Source organism: Orcinus orca, chromosome 8 (assembly GCF_937001465.1).
Source record: "Orcinus orca chromosome 8, mOrcOrc1.1, whole genome shotgun sequence".
Lineage (NCBI taxonomy): Eukaryota > Metazoa > Chordata > Mammalia > Artiodactyla > Delphinidae > Orcinus > Orcinus orca.
The window spans coordinates 100,747,965-100,769,184 of record NC_064566.1 but is presented as its reverse complement, the minus strand read 5'-3'; the positions used below and the strand labels follow the sequence as shown (position 1 = coordinate 100,769,184).

The following is a 21,220-nucleotide window of genomic DNA, read 5'->3' as shown; positions in this document are numbered from 1 at the left end:
TCTTATTCAGGTCAACATGGACGCTATCCACTCCAATAAATGTATAATCCCATCTCTACTGACTCATTTGGCAGGGAAACAAGCCCACATGCCAACTCAAATAGAGGCACAGAAAGAGGAGGAGGAGGGGCAAAGGACAACTTACTGGACCTCGGAACCCCATTTTTGAAACCAAAAAACACTGCCAGTAAGAATTTATTTTTATTTCCCACAGGACAATGATTAAATTCTATTGACTACAGTTGTCTGTGCACAGATCTGTCTTCCTCACTACATGGGGAGCTTCTCTGGTCCACGAACTCGTCTTACCTCTGAATTTCCAGCACAGTGCCTGGCACAGAGCAGAGGATCAATAAATATTCGGAGGATCAATGAATGGGGACAAATGAATGAACGAAGCGAGCACTGACAGCAAGCGGAGATTCTGAGACACAAGCCTAAAGTTCTTTCGGGCCCGGAATCCACTCCCCTGTGGTACCCAGGTCAGCTACAGCCATCTGGCAGCTTCAGCCACAGTTACTACAAAGGGCCCCAGTTCTCCTCTGGGCTCTGCTGGGTGTGTGGGGTGAGGGCTGGCAGGGTCTCAGGGGCAGACGAGTAAGTGTGAAGGAAGCGCTCGGCCAGCCCTCCTCTCCTCCCCTCAAAGGCACCAGATGGAGAGAGCAGAGTGGGGTGGGAGAGACCAAGCCAGCAGCTCCTGGTTGGATGTATTTTTACTTCAGGTGTGACGTTGAAACCATGCGGGTGTATTTTTAGTCCTGCCCAGTGGGCGGTATGTTCGCCTGGGTTGCCTTGGAGAGGACTTCTTCTTGTTGCTAAATTGGAATTGCATCTGCTGGGTTCCTGGGCTCCAACCAGCTCTCCTCCCCCAGGTGGGTGGACAGGTCCATCCCTGGTGAGTGTGGGGCTCAGGGGAGGCCACAGTCTGCTTTGTCTCCATCCCTTCACATACATACACACACACACACACACGCATGCACACTCACACCCTTCCCTCCTGGCACATTAAAAAAAAGTAATAAATGTGAAATCTCAACAAACTGGTTGTTAAGGCTGGTCTACAAGGGCGAGAATACAAAGAACCTAAAATTTGAGACCTGGTAGGATCTCATCTCCAGCCCCTTCGTTTTCTCCCCAGTTTTACTAAGAAATAATTGACATGCATCACTGTATAAGTTTAAGGCATGTAGTATCATATACTATGAAATGATTACCACGATAGGTTCAGCTAACATCCATCTTCTCAGATAAAAGAGAAAAAGGAAAAGAAAATTTTTCTCTTGTGATGAGCACTCTTAGTGTTTACTCTCTTAACTTACCTAGATATGATAGAGCAGTGCTAGCTATAGTCGTCATGTTGTACATTACATCCCTAGTACTTCCTTCTTTTATAACTGGAAGTTTGTACCTTTTGACCACCCTCCTCCGTTACCCCCTCCTTCTACCCTTCACCTCTGATAACCACAAATCCAATCTCTTTTGCTCTAAGTTTTTTTTTAGATCCCACATATAAGTGAGATCCTACAGAATTTGCCTTCCTCTATGATGTATTTTACTTAGCATAATGCTTTCAAGGTCCCTCCATGTGAATAATATCCCACTGTATATATAAGCCACAACTTCTTTATCCATTCATCCATCAGTGGACATTTAGGTGGTTTCTGTGCCTTGGCTATTATAAATAATTCTGCAATGAACACGGGGGTGCAGATGTCTTTTCGAGTTAGTGTTTTCATTTCCTTTGGATCCCCAAAGTGGGACTGCTGGATCATAGGATAGTTCTATGTTTAATTTTTTAAGGATCCTCCATACTGTATTCTAGAGTGGCTGCACCAATATACAATCCCAACAGCAGTGCACAAGAGTTCCCTCTTCTCCACATCTTTACTATCACTTATCTCCTGTCTTTTTCATGATCAGCCTCTTCATTTTAAGGGGAGGTAACTCAGGAAGAGAAAACAGAAGTATCTTTCCTGCAGTTAGGCAGCTCGTGAGAGGCAGTTTCTATCCAAGTCACCAGAGAGCCAGCCAGTCCCCAAAAGAAAGCACTGGGGGAAGGTCTGGTGTGGGAAGGGGAGCTCCATCCATTATGTCATGGCAAAATGACAGTGACACACATCTGGTGGCACTTCGTAACTTACATTTCATGTGCTTATTGCATTGAAACACCCAATATTTTTATTATTCCCATTTTACTGATGAGCAAACTGAGGGGCCATGTGGTTAAAGAATTACATCAGGCTAATAAGTGACTGAGTTGAGATTTCAATCTGGGTATCCAAACTCCAAATTTTGTGTTCTTCCCCCTTTCCCAGGTACTGTTTTTGAACCATTATTAGAATCACTTCATCCTCCTCTCCCTTTTTTTCTCTACTGGCCTTGAGTCCTATGCGTCCTGGGGTCACAGAACTGAGCTGCCACGTTTACCCTTTGAGCATCAGGACCCGTGCAGCACAAGACAGTCTCTACCTCACCAAACAGGTTTCCAAAAGAACTTTCTCTCATAATAATACTTCTGTGTGTTGGAGAAGGCTTTGACGTTTTTATAGATCTTTCATTTTCTCATCTTATGCCTACCTGTGGGAAAGTTTATCTAGAGAGGTTACATGAGTTGCTCAGTAGTAGAATCAGAGCTTAGGCTGAAGTCTTAGTCCTATGTTCTTTCCACTTGACCACAAAATGGCCCAGTGCTTGGGAAAATCAGAGAGTGGGGCTTAGAAGGGCTAGACTGGCTTAGTCCAGCCCTGGTGAGAAGCCATGGGCCATGTGAGCCCTCAAAGGCCAAGCTTGCTGGCTCCCCGCCCCTCCCACCTGATGCCCCCCCCCACCATTCGCACCAGCGGGAGGCCCAATGGCTGGTGTCTTCCCTCTAGTAAGGGGGACCGATCCAATCTAGTACTTGTCGCAGTAACTCCTCACAACTGCGGCCACCATTCACTGTAAGCCTTGTCTGTGCCAAGCACTGTCAGCTGTTAGCATTGGTTATCTCCTTTAATCCTAACACAACCTTGTGAGGATAAAAGTCATTGGGATTCCAGGCTCCTGGATCTCTTATCTGTGTGCCTTGTCTTGGCGGGGTACCTGGACTTCTCAGCTCTGCCTCGGCCAGGTGGTGAGCTGTGGAAGGATCAGGACCCGCTGCCTCTGAACACACCTGCTCTCTGAGCCAGGCAGCCGCAGCCTCTGGGCCTGCTAGCGGCATGTGCAGAGGCTGGGTCCGCGGTGAGGGCCTTCGAGATGCCGGCAGGAAGGGCAGGGAACAGGCTTAGCCTGGTGCCGGGGAAGAATTGAGCGCGGGTTGACTTTCAGATTACGGCTCCAGCAGGATCGCTCCCCTGACTGTAGTCAACAGCTACAGTTATGTTTGCTCAGATGTCAGTGAATCCAACTGCTTCCAAACGCAAGGAGTGTCTGCTGGAGCCCCAGCCCATAAAACCCAGCTCAGAATGCAGCCTGGAACATCTGCTCCCAGCACCTAGTCCAGAAGCATCTGGTCCTGACTCTTCTGCTTGGAATGGCTAAACTTCTCCCACACCCTTCTCAGGCCACCTCACCCAGCACGTCCCAGGAATGACCAAGCTCTATGCCAGGGAAGGCACAGGGTTAAGCCCCGGGGTCAGCTCCCTGGAGACAGAACACCCCTTGGTCACAAGGTGGAAGAGTTCCCTCAAAGACAATTCATTAGGAAGTACCAGTTCCCAGGGTCCTGGCCAGGCAGCTGCTAAAGAGGACAGTCACACAGCAGCCAGCCCCTCTGCCCAGCCCCAAGCCCAGGGGGCTCCCGCCTCCCCATTCACCAGCCCAGCCCCAGGAGAGGCCGCTTGGCTATCATTTCCCTTGGGCTTCACCTCCCTTGGGAAAAGCAGTGCTACTCTCCTACACTGCGCTGTGGGCCAGAGGCCTTGCAGTCAATTCCACATAGAGTTTTTTGAGCCCATTAGATGTGCCAATTTTATATTATAGCTACTTCCTATCCTATCTTCTTGCCACTCCCTGGACTGATTCTTTTCAATTCAGAACCCCTCTTGGAACTTGACACGATGCTTCCGCATAGCAGAGCTCAGTAAATGTTTAATTGAACCGCGGTGCAGGACCACTCAGCTGGGAGCCCTTTCCTGTCTTGCCTCTTGCTGGATCGCCCCTCAGCATTTACCTTCTAGCCCGACCAACCCCTGTTTCCATTCCCCCAAACATCTCATAGCAGCTAACGGCTGCAGAGTACTCTCCACGTGCCAGCTTCTTTATCCAGCACTTCATGGTATTATCTCATTTCATCCTCATGACCAACCTAATGAAGAGATGACACTATTTTCAGTCCTATTTTACAGATGAGGAAACAGAGGCCCAGAAAGGTTTACTGCCCAGTGGCGGAGCCAGAATGGAAACCCAGGCGATCGAGGTCCACAGGCCCTATTCTGCAGCCTGGATTTCACCTCCCTGAATGCCCAGATGCCTCACATGCTGAAAAGGCCACGGGGACCATGCTGGCCCCTTTGTTTAAAACACCCCCATCCCATCCCACCCCAGGCAGCAAACACTGATCTCTGTGTTAGACATTATCATATATCATCTCATTTTAGTCTAGCTATGACTATTTCCTTTTTTACAGTTGAGAAAACAGATTCAGAGGGACTAACTTTCCCAAGGCGACCAAGCTGGTTATCACCACATCTATTTTTAGACCTTGTCCCACAGCTCAGTACAGCTGCTCTATGGCCTTTGTCCCTCTAGCTATTGGACCATTAGGATCGAGCCTGAACTTCAGTGACCTTTGGAGAGATAGTCTCAAGGGAGCGATCTGAACATGGCCCACTGCCCCGTTCTGATCTTTCCCTAAACAAGTGTGGATTCTAGAGGGATCCGGTCTGAATGCAACAGGGGCAAATGTATTATAAACAAGGCCTTAGCAATGTGTACTGCTTTCGTTGAACTAGAAGTGGACTGCAGCTTGAACTGTCTAGGGCTGGGTGCCACATGGGCAGAAGCTCTGAGTGTGGTTTACAGAGAGATGAGACTGACAGGAAGAACTACAAACACTACACGGAAAGGCCGAGACTCTGACAGCTGAGAAACTAAAGACTGGTTTGATGTGGGGTTTCTGGAGCTGCTGGGAAGGAACTCATTAACGGATGAAACAGGAAAGCCTTGGAATCTACCTGGAGAACGTGGAGGCATCAGGGCTTTGCTCAAGCAGATGTTAAGAGTTGGACGGCACTGGGTGGAATCTAGGAAGGAGAAACTTCACTGCCTTGGGGTTCGGGTGAGAAACCACAATTGCAAACACTTACATAGCGCTTATTCTGGGCCAGCCTCTAAGCATTAATTTGTTACGTGGGAACATTTCAAATTTAGAACCGGGGAGTGGGCCAGACAGGTCAGTGAGGGCCAACGCGTGTAGGATCGTGGCTAATGCTATGAGTTAAAGCATTCCACAAAGTCGGCTGTAAAGGTGCTGGTCAAACTGGGCACCTGTAACTCGGCTACCTGCAGGCGTTTGTGCTTGAGGCTGGGGAGAGCCGACTGTGTGCATCTCTTCCCACCTCTGTTCAGCAGCGCACTGGTAGCTTGAAACGGGCCATGGTGGATGCAGTTACACCACGGAAATCGACAGGTGCTACCTGAGGGCTCTCCCCTCCCCGCTCCCCCCGGAGCCCGTTAGCCAGCACACCAGCCTGGAACCATGGACTATGGACGGGTCCTGCCTCGCCTACTTAAGGAATCCGCTCAACAGGCCCTGCTTTAGTACATGCTCGTCCAAGCTGCTGGGTCTAAGGTATTGTGTAAGGCGCTGGGGATCAATCAATGAAAACGCATAGACCCTGACTTCATGGAGGTAACGATCTAGTGGTGGAAACAGAACTAATATTAACACAATCGGTTCAATTGTGAGTTAACGCCACAAAGGAGAGACACAGGGTCCTGCAGTCACCTCACCCTCCGCACCTGATTCGCAGCTCAATTCTCTGGCATTTTTCCTGGAGAAGCAAAGCACAGCTGTCCCCACCCTTCTCTCGCTGTTCCTGCCTCCAGGCCAGCACGTCCTGTCACTAACAGGTAACTTCTGCAGTGCCCGGCGGGCCATTTCCTGGGTCCCCAGACAGTATTTCAGCCTCAGGGGCGGAACCCAGCATTCGCAGAGCCGTCTCAGCAGAGCCCCCTCCTCCCCCACTGCACCTGGCCAGGCCCAGCTCCTGCCACTGTTCTGCTCCCCAGGACATCACGGTTTCCATGGGAACCCACTCACTTCAAAGGGGAACTGCAAAGACTGGAGGGGAGGAGGGACAGTGAAAGCTGGATCAACCTCACCCTCTTGGCCCCGTCTCTGTGCTGCTGGCAACCTAACCTCCAAGCTCCCCGCCACCTAACACCGTCCAGCCCACAGCCCACCGGTGGAGAGGTGGGGAGGTGTGGTCCAAGCTAAATTTTAACTTCCTGGGGGGAAAACCCCAGGGGTGAGGTGCACCTGCGTTAGGAGAGATCTGAGCTGGGTCCAAGCCTGCGGTCCCCGCTCCATGGGGCCTCCCCTCGGCAGACCCCTCTCAGCATTGCTCCTGGGCCACAAACACAATTACCCGCGATGTGCATCCAATCATGGGGTCTGCTCGGATTAGACTGCAATCATTAATCTGAGCGGGAGCTCCCGGCTGCCTTGCTGATTAGCCCAGATGATGCTCTGGTATGATCCAATTAAAGACAGACTCTGCCTCCCTTCCCCCCTCCCCCCACCCCACACGCAGAGTTTCCACATCAGAAAGAACCAATACATTTCATCAACACATCCTCCTACACAAATAAAACCTCAGGGCACCAGGAGGCTCCCTCCCTCTTGTCGCACTGCCCGATGCCGCCCTGTGGGCCTGGCCAGGGAGGGGCCTCCCCCACCTTCGTTCTTCGAAGTAGTTCAGGGAGGGGCCTCGGCGGGGACACCCAAAAGTCAGCGCTGGCACTAATCTCCGTGGAGAGGGGATGCTTACATTTATGGACATGAAATGCCGACTCCCTGAGGTGCTTTGAGCAGCCAGGCCACCCCAGGTGGGCAGATCTAATTAGAATTACCCGACCCTATGGGAGGTGGAGTGTCTCCCCTCAGCCCGCAAGGGCGGTGGAGAGGGTGGCTGGCACTAATGGGAGAGGGGTGGTCATGGGAGACACCCTGGGGGCCCTGGGGCAAGCAGGGCTGCAGAAGAAAGAACTGGGCAAGGGTGCTGATGTCCCTCTGCTCCGTCGTCCTGAGATGCCGGGCAGCCTTGTTTGGCTGGACTGTTGGTGGTACCCAGCCTGGGGTTTCTTCTTCATGGTCAGACAGCTGCAGAGATAATTTGCTCAAATGCCATGGGCTGTGAGGTGACAGCCCCGTGGGAGAGGGTGAATCTCAGATGTGGAGGTGAGGCATGTTGGTTGAGGGAAGATCTGGGCCTTTGTACTTCAGGTGACGTCATGGTGGACAGCTCCCTTGGGGACGCGGCCCACCTCCTGGCTGGGCCTGGGTGGGGTCTGAGCCTGGGATCTTGGGAAGGGCTATGGAGCACATGGAGCCCATTGGCAGGAACAAGGGAACCGTCTGCTTTGTGCCAGACATGGAGTCAGGTGCTGACATGGGCTGTCTCGTCATTCTTGCCGAACCACTGATTAGGTTCTGTCCTGAAACCAACGCTCAGAGAGACGAGTACAAGGAGGAGGTAGGGCTCAAGCCTAGGTTTCCAGAAACTTTATGTTAGGCCACTAATTTGGGGTCTTTCTAGACTAAGATCTGTGCTCACTACAGGTCCCTGCCCCTGGGGGTCCGAGAAGGTGTCAGGGATCCGTCTCCAGTGCGAATATGAATCACCTGGGATCTTGTCAAAGTGCAGATCAGGAATCCTCAGGTCGAGTGGGGCCTGAGATTCTGCGTCTCCAGTGAGCTCCCAGGTGACGCGACGCTTCTGGCCCATGGACCGCACTTGGAGCAGCAGAGATTTAAAGGGGGTGTGATGACTGTACCCAAAGTCATCAGACCACGGGGCAGTTTTCAGAGGCCAGGCCACTCTCGCTCCCTGCTTCTGTTCCGGCACAAGGTGAGGCTACAGGCCCTGTGCAGCCTCATCTTCCCACGCCCAGCTGCTCTGGCCACTGGCCGTCCTGGGAACACACCAGGCTCTCCTCTGCCGAAAGTTCCTGACCCCCCATTTCTCCTCCTGCTGAGCTCTCTTACTCAGCCTTGAAGATCAGACTCTACTGCTTCCCCCGTGAAGCCTTCTCTGTCAAAGCTCTGACCACTCTATGTTGGTTTCTTGTTTGCATTATGTCTCCGTTCCTGGAGAGGCAGGGAACAGCCCATGCATAACCTTTACCTCTTTCCCCTGGAGCCCAGCACAACGCCTCCACGTGGTAATAGCAAGGGTTCAAGGCAAGTGTGAGGGGAGGACGGGAGCGTAGGTCCCATGCTGGGGGCAGGGGAGCTGGGGTCCTCCTCAGGGTCTCTGACAGGTCCTGTGACCAGATCCTGGCATTCTCTGGGGCCCAAGGCAGAGGTCTCTATCCACAGGAGCTGGGCCTGGCCTGTGCGCCGGGCAGGCTGGGGCCCGGGAGCTGTGTTATCCAGGCCTGGGAAGGACCTTGTGTCAGGACCTAGGGATCAGGGCCCACTGCTTTGGACTCCCAAGTGTTGGCATTAGAGGCATTCAGCTCATCTGAGTAACTAAAAATAATGCCAGTGATAATGATCATAACGGCAATAATTACCACCATTGCCATAAAGCCACTGTCATGGGCGGGGCTGGGCGGGCCAGTCCACGTGTGACTGGAGTTAGCGCCCGCTGCAGCGCACGCTCAGTCAGGGGTCGGCCCCACTGCTGATGCACGCGAATGTATGTGCTCACACGAGCGAATGTGAGCAAGGGTCCAGCCTCAACACTGAGTGCTGACTTGGGCATCTTTTCTTAGTGATGTGGGCTCCCCATGGACAAAGGATGACTGAAATCCCTGCTGGGACCTCACTCAGGTCTGCCCTCAGAGGACCGCATCTTCACCTCAACAACGTACACAGCACAGACCGGAATTTCCCTGAGCCCTTCCCACCCTCTGCTACATTCAGGGCCCAGCCCTGGGTACAAGGGGCTGAGGCAGAGTAAAACGAGGCAAGCCACCTGCTCTCAGCAAACCGCCCATCTCGGGGAGGGTGCCAGAGCCTACACAGTCGTGTACAACCTCTATTGCTAAACACCAAAGGCTACCATGAATCACAGTGTGGGCCAAGCCCCAGCCGCATTAGAGTCGCCTGGAATGCTTGTTAGACATTCACACCCTCCTCCTACATCTTGACCTACTGATTCAGCATTTCTGAGCACGGAGTCCAGATACATGTGTTCTGACGAGCGCTCCCGGCGGTTTCCAGGCGTACTAAAGCTTTGCTCACAACCGAGTCCTGGATGGCGAGTGCTGGAATGAAGGCGACGACGGGGCACGTGGGCCAGGACAGTCCTGAGGCAGCTGCCCGTTTACTGAGTGGAGGGCTCTGATGCTCGTCAGGGCTCATCTCCCCAGCTGGGCTGAGGAAGAGGCCCTCCTGGAAGACACAGCCCAGGCCTCATCTCCCTCCCTGGACAATTCCTGCATGGCCAGCTGAGGGCTCTCTGGAGTGACTTCAGAGAGAAGGGACCTGGCCCTGGCTACTGGCTTGCATAAGCCCACCTGCTGGCCTGCACTCACATCTCTCATGGCTGAGCTGGGCCTGAGGCCACTTGGGGGCTCCTGCGCATGGCCCGGCTGAAGTGTCTCCTACCTGTACACAGCTCGCTTGTCAGCCTCCAGCTGGGCCTGGGGGTCGATGGGGGCACTGGGCACAGGTGTGCTGGCAGCAGCCGAGGGTGCGGCGATGTGGACAGCCTGGGCCTTAGAGGGGGCCTGAGCGGTCGCCGTCATCTGCAGAGACAGAGAGGAGGCGTGGGTTAGTAGGGCCAGGACCACTGGTTCCCCGGCTGGAACTGTGAGGTCCACCTCGTCCTGTGGGGGGTGTGTGTGGATAAAAGAATGTGTACGAGAGAAATGTGAGGGTATAACGAGCGTCCATTTGTACATATGCTGCAGTGGGAAGAAAGCTGGTGTTTCCTCAAACGAGAAGATTCTGGGGAACGATTTAGGACCATCCAAAATCAGGTGGTGTGGAAGTGAGCTCACTTTAAAAGCGACGTAGAGGGGCTAGGGGCCTAGATGGGGAGGGTGGGAGGGAGGCTCAAGAGGGAGGGGATATGGGGGTATGTGTGTACATTCAGCTGGTTCACTTTGTTGTACAGCAGAAACTAACACAACATTGTAAAGCAATTATACTCCAATAAAGATGTAAAAAAATAAAATAAAAGTGATGGTTCTTAATGCAAATTAAGGTGGTGGCCTCTGGCCAGAAGCAGAAAAAGAATGATGAACCCTTTAAATCGTGCTTATGAGTCACTTGGGCTGTACTGGGCAGTGTTAGGTTTGATTTGATGACTTTGGAGAGCAGGAAAAAAATAGCTGAGTCAGTTCTCAACTGGGCAGAGGTTTATGCCATTTAACACAAGCCAGAGGTAACTTTTAATGGTTTTGACTGACAGCTGAGTGTTCTGCAAATTTGGTTTACCTGGGCACTTGAAGATAAGCAGGTTGTAGTGACGATGAACAGATTTCTGTTCTTAGCCATAACAAATATTTAGCGTAGTAGTTCTCCTCCTATGTTACATGTTTTTGAAGGTGCCCCTGGGTTCCCAAGTTTGTGCCGATCAGAGCACCTTTTAAAAATATATTCTATATTGGAGTTTCCGTATAAGATTTCATTTAAAGAAATGGTTAAATGGCTTTTAAATTTTGGGTAACCATCATAACAGAACTTAATGCTTTTATATTTTATTTTCCTTAAATGGATCCCTGAAATGTCACGTGTGGTGACATGCCTCAACTATTGCTTTCCTCCAACCGGCCCACAGAGCCTGACAGCTCTCACCCACTGTGTTCTTGGACTTGACGCCCTTGTCTGCCTCCCGAGCTAATACCTTGTTCACACCTTCATCCCCGGCACCCAACTGACACAGACTGGATGCTTAGTGTTTGCTCAGAAAATGAATGAGGGAATAAACAAGTGAACACACCTTGAAAGAATCGTATACTTCACAGCTGGAAAGTTTATCATATGATCTAGGTCCCTGCTTTCTGGAAGAAAGAGTACTGTACTTCCACGAATACAAGCACAAAACACTTGCTGTCTCATTTTCTTCATTAGATCTCTGTTCACGTGCCACATCTTCACAGTAAACTAGAGTCCCTCTGCCCCTGCTATCCCCTTACTCTGCCTTATTTCACAGCCCTTATTATGACTATATATTTCATAGCCCTTATCATGACCAGATACTATATATCTACTTGCTAAGTTGTTTTCTCTCCCACCTCCAACTCAAATGTAAGCTTAAAGAGGGCTGGTTAACAGTTGTGTTCCGAGGGTCTAGAATAGCCTGGCACTAGTCAATGCTCAACAAATATTTGTTAAGTGAATGAATTAATGAGTGATGGGTGGTAAATAAAATTGAGACTATAGAAGAAATATACTGTATCCCCATCATTTTTTGTTAGGAAGAAACATCCTTGTCACTGTTAGCTGAGCTGGGGGAACTTTCCCAAACTCAGTGCTAGACAGAGCATCATGGTACCTTGAGGCCAGCAGGGTACCATGCTTGACTCTTACTGTCTCCTGTTAATAGCTTTTTGACTTTGAGCAAATCCCTCAACTTTCCTAAGTTCCTCCTTTTCATCAGTAAGCAAACTGGTGTCCTTTTAGGATTCATGAGTATTAAAGAGGTGCTATAAGGAAGAAAGTAGAAACAAATGCTGTTCTAATTTTCAAAATACAGAAATAAGGTGGAATCAGACAAACTAAGTATACTTCTAATCTTCACATTGATCTGGGCTAGTTTCTTTCATTCACCAATGCAACTTTCTCAATACTTCTCAAGTCGCCACCATGTACTAGGCACTGGGGTGACTAGGATGAATGCCTGCTATAATGGAGCCCAGTTCTGGGTTTAACATGATCACTGAGCTGGCAGATCAGGAAAATGGTAGACACTCTCATTTACATGGTGTAAATGACCTCAGCAAGGTACCTCCCACGATATCCTCGTGGAAAACATGGAGCGACGTGGTCTGGTGGACAATTGTGTGGATTAGGAAGCTACACCCAAAGGATGACAATTAGAGGAGAGATGTCAGAGGGAGGAGGGCTTCTAGGAGATGCCACATGCTTTCTCCTCAACTCTCTCCTTCAATATTTTTATCAGTGATTTAGAGGATGTCTGAAGAAACGCTCAACAAACTTATGGGTGATGTGAAACCGGGATCCGAACGATCTTTACAGATTTTGGCAACGTGCTAAGTCTAATAAGATTAATTCTCGTCTAATAAGTTGGAATTTAACACTTCCAACACTTCGGCCAAAAAAAAAAAATCGATAATATAAGTGCAGAAGAGGAGAGACATCGTTTAGCAGCACCTTTCAGTTGATGGAAGGCTCTGTATGTCCACAGTGTACTGTGTCTGTCAAACAAACAAACAAAAACCCCAAACTGATGCTCTGTGAGGACCCATCAGCAGAGGCACAGCTCACACAAAGCTTCCAGCCCCACCTACTAAGCTGAGACAGGTGCAGGGAAGTACACTCAGAGGAGAGTGGACCAGGCTGCTCAAGGGATTCTGAGGAATATTTGCAGGGATCTGCAATGTTAAGGAAGATTTGGGGGATGGGAGGGAGAAGGAGGGACGTGAGAGCCCCCTTTGAATATCTGAATGAGGGATTAGATTGTGTCAGTTCTGTTCTGTATGCCCTAAAGCGTCAAACTACAACCGATGCATTACATCTGTAAAATGCAGAGACACATTTGGGCTCAACCCAAATAGTAAGTTTCCAAGCCTCTGAGCTCTCCAAGGCTGGGATGCGCTGCCTCCCGGAAGTGGTGAGTTTTCACTGGTGCAGGGGCCAAGCAGAGACTCCCGCGGAGGCAATGGACGCTCTCTAGCTGGGTGGGCTGGCGTAGGTGACATCTGAAGTCCCTTCTAACAGTGCCAGGCTCGGACGCCGTGAGGGTGCTTTCATGACCACTGCCCACCCCCAGGGTTGGCGTGGGGCTCAGATTAGATGACGTACGGTGTGTAAAAGTGCTTTGGAAACTCTATAAAGCTTTCCCCATGTGGAGGGGTGATTGTAGCTCTTCAACTCCAGCACGTGCATCTTTCATAAAGCAATGCACGGCTACGTGCACGGCTCGTTTAAGCATAAAATACAGGGTAGGCTGGTGTGCTCTGCTCTGCTCAGTCCACTAAGGGTGAATTTCCTCGTGTCCTTGAAGGAATCCACAAGAGATTTCTATGCAGATGAGCTTCTAGGAGTGGGAGGACTGAGGAGAGGGGCTCCTTTTCCTCTCACCTCCCCTTTCTAGACAGGACTCTGGGGGAAGGTGTGGCCAAAAGCCCAGCTGGGGCCCAGAGGAAAGTGTAAAGTCTGTCATACAGAGGGAAGTAAGTCAGAAAGAGAAAGACAAATACCGTATGCTAACACATATATATGGAATCTAAGAAAAAAAAAAAAAAAGGTCATGAGGAGCCTAGGGGTAAGATGGGAGTAAAGACACAGACCTACTAGAGAATGGACTTGAGGATATGGGGAGGTGGAAGGGTAAGCTGTGACAAAGTGAGAGAGTGGCATGGACATATATACACTACCAAATGTAAAATAGATAGCTAGTGGGAAGTAGCCGCATAGCACAGGGAGATCAGCTCGGTGCTTTGTGACTGCCTGGAGGGGTGGGATAGGGAGGGTGGGAGGGAGGGATATGCAAGAGGGAAGAGACATGGGAACATATGTATAGCTGATTCACTTTGTTATAAAGCAGAAACTAATACACCATTGTAAAGCAATTATACTCCAATAAAGATGTAAAAAAAAAAAAAAGCGGTCACTTGTCAGCATCCCAAGCACCGGCCCCAGCTGAGAGGCTGTTACTGGGGCCCAGAGAGCCAGGACGGGGGAGAAGAGAGCAGAGCTGGCCTGAGGAGGACGATGATTCAAATTTATTTAGCTCCTGGGGGCCAGTTCAGCAAACTCTGCATTTCCTCCAGGTTGGGTGAATGTTTATCTTCAAATAGATTTCTTCTTCTAGCCAGAGACACCCATTTCTCAAGAACTGGAGCTCAGAGGGAGAGGCCCGCAGCTGTCCCAGGGCCCGGGAGCAGGGGGATGAGGGTGTCGGGTGGTGAGGTTTTGGGGGAAGGTTCTAGGCCTAAAGAACAGAAGCTGGGGGAGAGGCTGGACAGATGGAGGGCGGAGATCCCTTGCTCTGGCCTATGAAAGCCAACTGGTAAATTGTCAGGAATTTTGCAAGCCGGTTGATATCATATCGGTAGCCTGAAGCTGACCATGGTGGGAGTAATTACACCACAGAAACTGGCAAAGGCTGCAAATCAATCCTCTTCCTAACCCCCAACCAGAGAGCTGGTTGTTAAACATTTATCAGCACACCACTAGTGTCAGAGTTTCTCTCCAAGTAACTTTCTCCTATTCTCCTCGATCTGGCATGTGAAGAAACTACACTCTATGAGGCCACTTGGTGGGCCCACAGCTGGTCTCAGACCCGGAGCCTTCCTCCAAGGACGGCACTGGACATCCTACCCAGGCAGGCTGTGAGGCTTGATTAAGAGAATAGGATAACGACTAGCGGGTGGGGAAGGATGGCAGCATTCCCCAGGAGGGCCTGCCCGCTGGGAGCTGCGGTACTGGGTCCAGAACCTACACAGGGTCCTTGCCGTCCTCCTGCCTCCCATAGATGCTCTAGCCACTGGACTCTTCTCTATCATCCAGCTGGAACCAGCCCTGCATTAAGCTGGGAGCAAAAGGGCCCTGTCCAGATTCTCAGTTTGTGACCCCTTGAGATGAAAGTTCCTGATGCCCTGCAGGGGCTGAGAGATCCAGCCTCTCCAACAGTCTAGTCTGGCCATGAAAATGAGCAGGGGATGCTGTGTGGTGTGGTTTACAAGGTGCTCACCTGCCTACCTAGTCGCCCTCACTGACACTGGAACACCCCACTGATACTTTCCTTCCTGCTAAGGCTCACCCTTTCCCAGTTGTAGGGGAGAGTGGCACGTTGTGTTCCAACAAGCTAATGAAGTCTCTCCCTGGGGGCTCACGTCCAACAGGGATCCCGTGCAATGGGTTGGTGGCACTCCCATTTTACATATGAGAAAACAGAAGCCACTGCAGCAGAGAAATTGCTGGAGACCACAGACAGTTTCTGCCGAGGCTGAGACAGGAACCAAGGGCTTTCTGACTAAATCACACTGCGGGAGTGATCGTATTTAATTACTTTTCTTTGAAGAGGAGAATAGGAAGACTTTTCCCCTGGGTGGAAAGGGGCTGAAGGGGAAGGGCACTAGCGTCAGATGGAGTGTCACTCCCCAGCATCAGGCTCTGGGTCTCCCTCCAGCCCACCCATCCTGTCGCCGGCCCCCATCTCTCCAGCCCCCAAAAGACCTCACAGATCAACTCCCCAAACACTGGTCGTGCCAGAAAGGGTGCTTCCGGTGGAACCCAAGTAGGAAGCGCAGGGTGGTTTGTTAATCGACGGTGGCTCAGTGCAACTGTGTTCGCCTCCCTGACCGCGCAGGGCTTCAAGCTTCAGGGCGCACAGACCTGCAGCGGCCGCCTTCCGCCAGCTGCCACGGAGAGCTCCTCCCTTCTGCTCCTGGGAGGTGGGAGCAGGTGGCTCAGATGGGGGATACTGCCAGGGTCTTTCTAGCACCCCAGGGAGGGAGTGTGCACGAGACATTGGCATCAGATAAAACGGATTCCCGCCTTTGCCACTCGCTTAGCCGACCTTGGACATGTACCCTTGCCTCTCTGGGTTTCAGTTTACTCATCTCTGAGATGGCACTGACGCTCCCGACCTCTCACCACTGTCGTGAGGTTGGCTGCCTCCCTCAGTGGATGTGGCTGAGCATCAGCTACGGGTCAGGGCCCTCTGCTCTGGGCTTCCAGGCCCCGAGGACACCGTTCAGCCACGTCTGCCCACTTGCCTCTCCCTCCACTAGATTGGGGCATCCTGGAGGGCAGGGACCACATCTGTTGTAGCCCCAGCTGCAGCCCCAGAGTCTGAGACAGAGTGTCCACAGCACCTACGGGATGCAGGGATGACTGGTGTGGAGTGGGTGGGCCTTCCCATCCATTGATACCTTTTCAGCTGCACATGGACCCTCTTGACCCCGAATGCCTCAGGCCACAACAGAGAAGTCACAGTCCCCGACCACATATTTATTGGGAGTGGTGGGCATCCAGCCCAGAGCTGGTCAATCTTTCTGATCCAGGGTCCTCATCTACACATTGGGAGTAGTCATAGCTAAGGTGCAGGGTAGTCAGCCTTAAATGAGATAATGTATGCAAAGCAGCGGGCCTTCATAGGTTCTCAGCGCACGGTGGTTACCGTTAACATAATCCCTGCAGCCAGCAGCCTGCGGCCCACACTCCAGTTGGCCACTTTTGCTTCCGCTACCTGTGCTGCCCTGGGAGTCCTGACCCTGCTGAAGGAACCCTCTCTCCCATAAGCACCCAGAGAAGTGGGCGAGGCATGGGCCCCGGCATAGGGAGAGGGGCCGTGGTATCGTGGAAGGAGACGTTACCCATCGCTAGTGATGTCACCTTGGACTAATGGCTCAGTTCCTCTGAGCCTCAGTTTCCCTCTCAGGTAAACATGGAGCTAACAATACCTCTCGCCAGGCCTACAGTGACCATATGTGAGGGTACATTATTGCGCACCCCGGAGGCTCAGTGAATCTCGGTTTCTAAGCATTTTTAATGCTTCTTTTTGCTAGCCTTGTCCTCTGAATCCAAACCCCACTGCCTGTCCACACCCGGCCCTAGACACCCTGGCACCTACACCTCCCATGTCCCCCTGCGTACACCTGTCCCCCTGCAGCAGCCCTGCTCTTTACGACGCGTACATCCATGTACCTCCCACAGGTCCTTTCTGCAAACCCTGGGCAACCTAGGTCTGCACCTTGCCGGCATGACTCAGCACAGACACCCCTCCTAAGGGGACACCCCTCTTCTGACCTGGCAGGGTGCGGGTTGCCCATCCCCAGAGCTGGCCCACCAGGCCAGGGAAGCCTTGTGTTCTGAGAACATGGGGGGCTGCACAGGCCCAGCCCACTAGGGGCCGCTGAGGCTCCAACAGGGCAGGGCTGGGCTGGGCTGAGCTGGGCTGGGCCTGCCAGGGGGGCTGACGCTCCCTGAAGGGCCAGGGCAAGCCAGTAGAGCCAGATCTGGTTTCCTCGCAACCAGGAGAGAGTCCAAGGACCTGGGATGAGGTCAGGGCTTGAAGCCATTTAGTAAATATCAGGTTTGGCCTGAACAGGTGGGGGGCACAACGGATGGTTTTTGGGGGAGGGCACAGCCCACAGGGCGCCCCAGGCCGGGACCTGCTAACGGACTCAGCCTTGTCTCCGGTACAGCACCCCACCCCTTGCCCGCACCCCAGCAGACCCTCCTGCGTGTGGGTGCTTGAACCCACCCGATGCTTTACATCTTTATGCCTTTGCATCTGGGGCTGCCTCAGCAGGACCTGTCCACGCCTCCCCACCCTGCCCCCCCCAACCCCCCATCACATGCAATCCTACCCCTCTTTCAAGACTCAGCTGGAGGCAGCATCAGCTCTCCCAGGAAGCCTTTCCCAGTCCTCCACACCTCCTGCCCAGGTAGCCTGGACCCCCGCCTTATCTGCCTGTGCGTCAAACCTTAAACCCCATAACACTTCGGGCCCCCATTTGTCTGTCTCCCTGAGCGGACTGGATTCCCAGCTCCCATCATCATGCCTGGCTCCCATGGGGTCCCAGCATGTTTGTTAAATGACTGAATGACCGACTGGTTGAGGAAATGAGAGAGTGATGTGTTAAAAGGCTCAGGGATGCAGAGGAGTCAACCATGGCTCCTCCAAATACCCCCCAACCCAGTCAGCCCAGGGACAGGAAGGGCCGGAGGCAGAGAAGGGCAGCCCGATTTCGCTGAAAGAGCCTCCTGGAACAGCAGGCCTGGGTCACCTACATTCTCATCCCAGGACCGACCAGATAGAACAAACCACAGGAAAGTTACTTCGTGGTGTAAAATGGGGGTCTTAAGCAATCAATTAACTTAAAAGGGTTTGTAGGCAGTGGTTTACAAAATGAGGCTTGAAAGTGTTTGCCGCCCTGCCTGCACTTCTGCGGGTTGCTGACCCGTGGCTAAAGGGACGAAGGCTGTGGACTTTCACCTCCCAGCTTCGTGCACTTTCCTGGGCGCGGTCTTTCCCATCCATCTCTGGAGGACCCCTCGCTTGTATAACAGTCCCACACCAGTGAGTTCCAGAATGTGTGTGTGTGTGTGTAAGGGAGTGTGTTTACAGCTAGAAACACATACTTGATGTGCCTATTGTGTTCCCCATACAAAGGAGAGTAATTAAAGTTCAATCCAATCTTGGCTACTGGAGCCGTACAGAAGATAGAGTGAAAAAATCAGTGTCAGGGTCATGGGTGGAAGAAAGCTGGAAAACACCACTGGGCTTTTCACACCCACACTCGCAGCAACCCGGTGAGGCAGGGAGGGCAGAAGTTATTCCCACTTTACCGATGCAGAATGGCCCCAAATAAGCTCCACTAGGGCGGGAACTATTAATTCTGTGTCCCCGGCACGTGGCACAGGGTCTGCAAGACCCACAGAAAGCACCTGATGTTTATGAAACGGCTGAGTGAGTGAAAGAAATAGTGCTGTAATTACTTGTCCACATTTGTATAATTCATCAGCAGTGCAGTGGGTTCCTGAATTCCTACCGCACTGAGTTGACTCAGCCCACGCTTCCTCCTCCAAACCACAGACTCCAAAGACAACACGCAACGAGGGCCGCGCTCACCCATCCCCCTCCCGCCGGGCTACGCAGGCACCGGAGCTCCTAGCAGATCAACCGGAAAGGGGGGCAAAGCAGGTTCCAGCTCCTCAGGCCCGCTGCTGATGGATCACCTGTTCCTGATTTATTTTAAGCTTTGTCTGCTCGGGCCATTAACTATTTTTGTAGTTGTTTAAAGCACTCATTCTGCTTGGAAGCAAGAGGATAGACAAAATGTCTGTGTTTTTTGGGTAAATATAAGAATTCAGGTAGGAAGTTCGTCAAATAAAAACCCTAAACAAGGCCATGAGAGAGAGTGTTTCTTCCAGCAAAGTCCTGTTCCTAGCCCACTGTCTCCTAAATGAGGCATAAGGCCCCACAGTCAGACCCAAAGGCTATTTTTGCCTTTGCCACGCTGAAGAATCCAGGTCTGGAGTGAGCTGGAGTTGAGGGACACGTCCAGTTTAAAGACATGGGTGGCCCAAGCAGGCCAGAGAGAGAGGTCACTGTGCACAGAGAGAAGAAAGGCCCAGCAGAAGATAAAAAAGAAAGAGAAGAGTCCGTTTTGATGAGTCAAAGTGAGGAAGCCAGGTCACCCATAGCGTCCCTGGGGTGTTGGCCCCAGGGGCAGAGGGAGCCGTCAATCACAGCCACAGAAAAGGCTTAGGGGGACTCTCAAAGCTGTGGAATTAACTCTATTGCTGCAGAGCCAATGTGTCTCACCAGCAGCTGAACAGGAGGCCCTTCGAGGCACGGGGCTCCAGCCCTTAAAGGGATGAGAGGAATGTAAAGTGTGAAAACATCTGAACCCGCTTCTGCCCGGCCCAGCTGCATGGCCTGGAAAGGGGGGCGGGATTCACAGCCAGGGGCCCCAGCCCCCTCCCTCCCCCTCCCCCTCCGGTTAATGAAACCAGCATGGGGATCCTAATAACTGATCAAAGCCCATCCAGCTTCCCCAGATGTCTGCTCCCCTGGCTCCGTGCAGAGGGGGAATGATGCCGGGACAGGGAGGGAAAGAAGGTACTCAGAGGGCAAGAGAGACGGGTCTGACCTCCCCCGACACGGCTGGCCCAGCCTTAGCCTTCCTGGTACAAGATGGGTATCTCCAAGCACAGCGTCCTGCGCTCCTGAACGCCGTTCTCCTGGCTCTGAGGGTTGCAGAAGGATGCAGGGGGACAGAGGGTCCCAAGCAAGTGCTTGACTTCCTTCTGAAATGAGCTTCCCATACTGGTCCTGGACTGAGAGTTTTGCCTTTCTTGCCTCCCTCTGGTCAATAACGAGGCTGCATCCTTGGTGAATTACCAGAACCCTTTTAATATCACCCATCGTGACGTCATGCTACATAAGCACCCAGCTACTTGCGTAGCAGTCGGTTCCTAATCCAAACTGTGAACTGAGTGCCCACATTCATACGGGGCTGTGCCTAGTGGCTCAGGCTGGATCCCACTAGGATTTCTGCTTTCTAGTCAAATGCTCACGCGGCCCACATGCTGGGGACACGCAGACAGAGGAGCACTGAATACATACACATATAGACCAGATAAAATGTTTGTCTTGCCTATAAGCCCAGGGCAAAGGTATTTGTGGAACAGCAGGTACGTGTCTGTGTTTGCGGAAGAGCGTGGGGACGTTGCTGATAGCAGGAGTTTGTGCGTGTTGTATGGACGGGGGTGTTTAAGGTGAGGGTAGGGAAGCTGCTGCCTCCTCCAGTAAACCTAACAGTTTCCTAAAACTGCTGGTGGAGCTACAGAGGGAGAACTCTGCTTGGTGGGTGGTGTTGCCCATGGAGTGTTACAGGAAATGGGAGAACCTGAATGACATTTCAGAGGTGGAGAGAGTGCATGGATGACGTGAGAGGGTGGTGGTGTTACCACGAAAATTCTGGGAGGGAGACTGGAGTGGTACTTGCCCGGGAGAGGGGGACAATAGCAGAGGATTCCATCAGGATCAGGGGAGGTGCTGGGGTGGTGAGAGGAGGGATTGGGAAAATCCAGGTGACAGCTGGCCAGGCTGAGGCAGAGATGCAAAGGAACGGAAGAGTGATGTAGGCACTGAACGGAGGGACCACATGCCTAGCTCATATCCAGGTCTCCCTGGAGACAATGTTTTCATTATACTATCAACGTAGAATTCCCACAGTCCCCATGACTTGCTCTACCTCTTGGGGCATAAAGTGAGGGTCTGGATCAAGGACTCAGGTGCATCATGCCGGAATTGAGGTACAGGAGGTGGACAGCAGAGGGCGCTGTGACTCTGACAGTATTTAACAGGGAGCCACCAGAAGGAGGAAGCAGGCCACAGGAAGGGTTCCAGTGGGTTGT

At 52.0% G+C, this 21,220-nt stretch overlaps 1 protein-coding gene across 5 annotated transcripts in view; it reads right to left on the bottom strand.

The window, feature by feature from the left end:
- PKNOX2 (PBX/knotted 1 homeobox 2) overlaps positions 1-21,220 on the bottom strand; it is a 256,856-nt gene that overhangs the window by 50,141 nt on the left and 185,495 nt on the right. For all 5 annotated transcript variants that reach the window (XM_033407436.2, XM_049713227.1, XM_049713225.1 and 2 more), the window contains one exon: positions 9,761-9,900. In XM_033407436.2, coding sequence (XP_033263327.1) covers positions 9,761-9,900 — 140 coding nt within the window. The remainder of the gene's footprint in view (positions 1-9,760; positions 9,901-21,220) is intronic.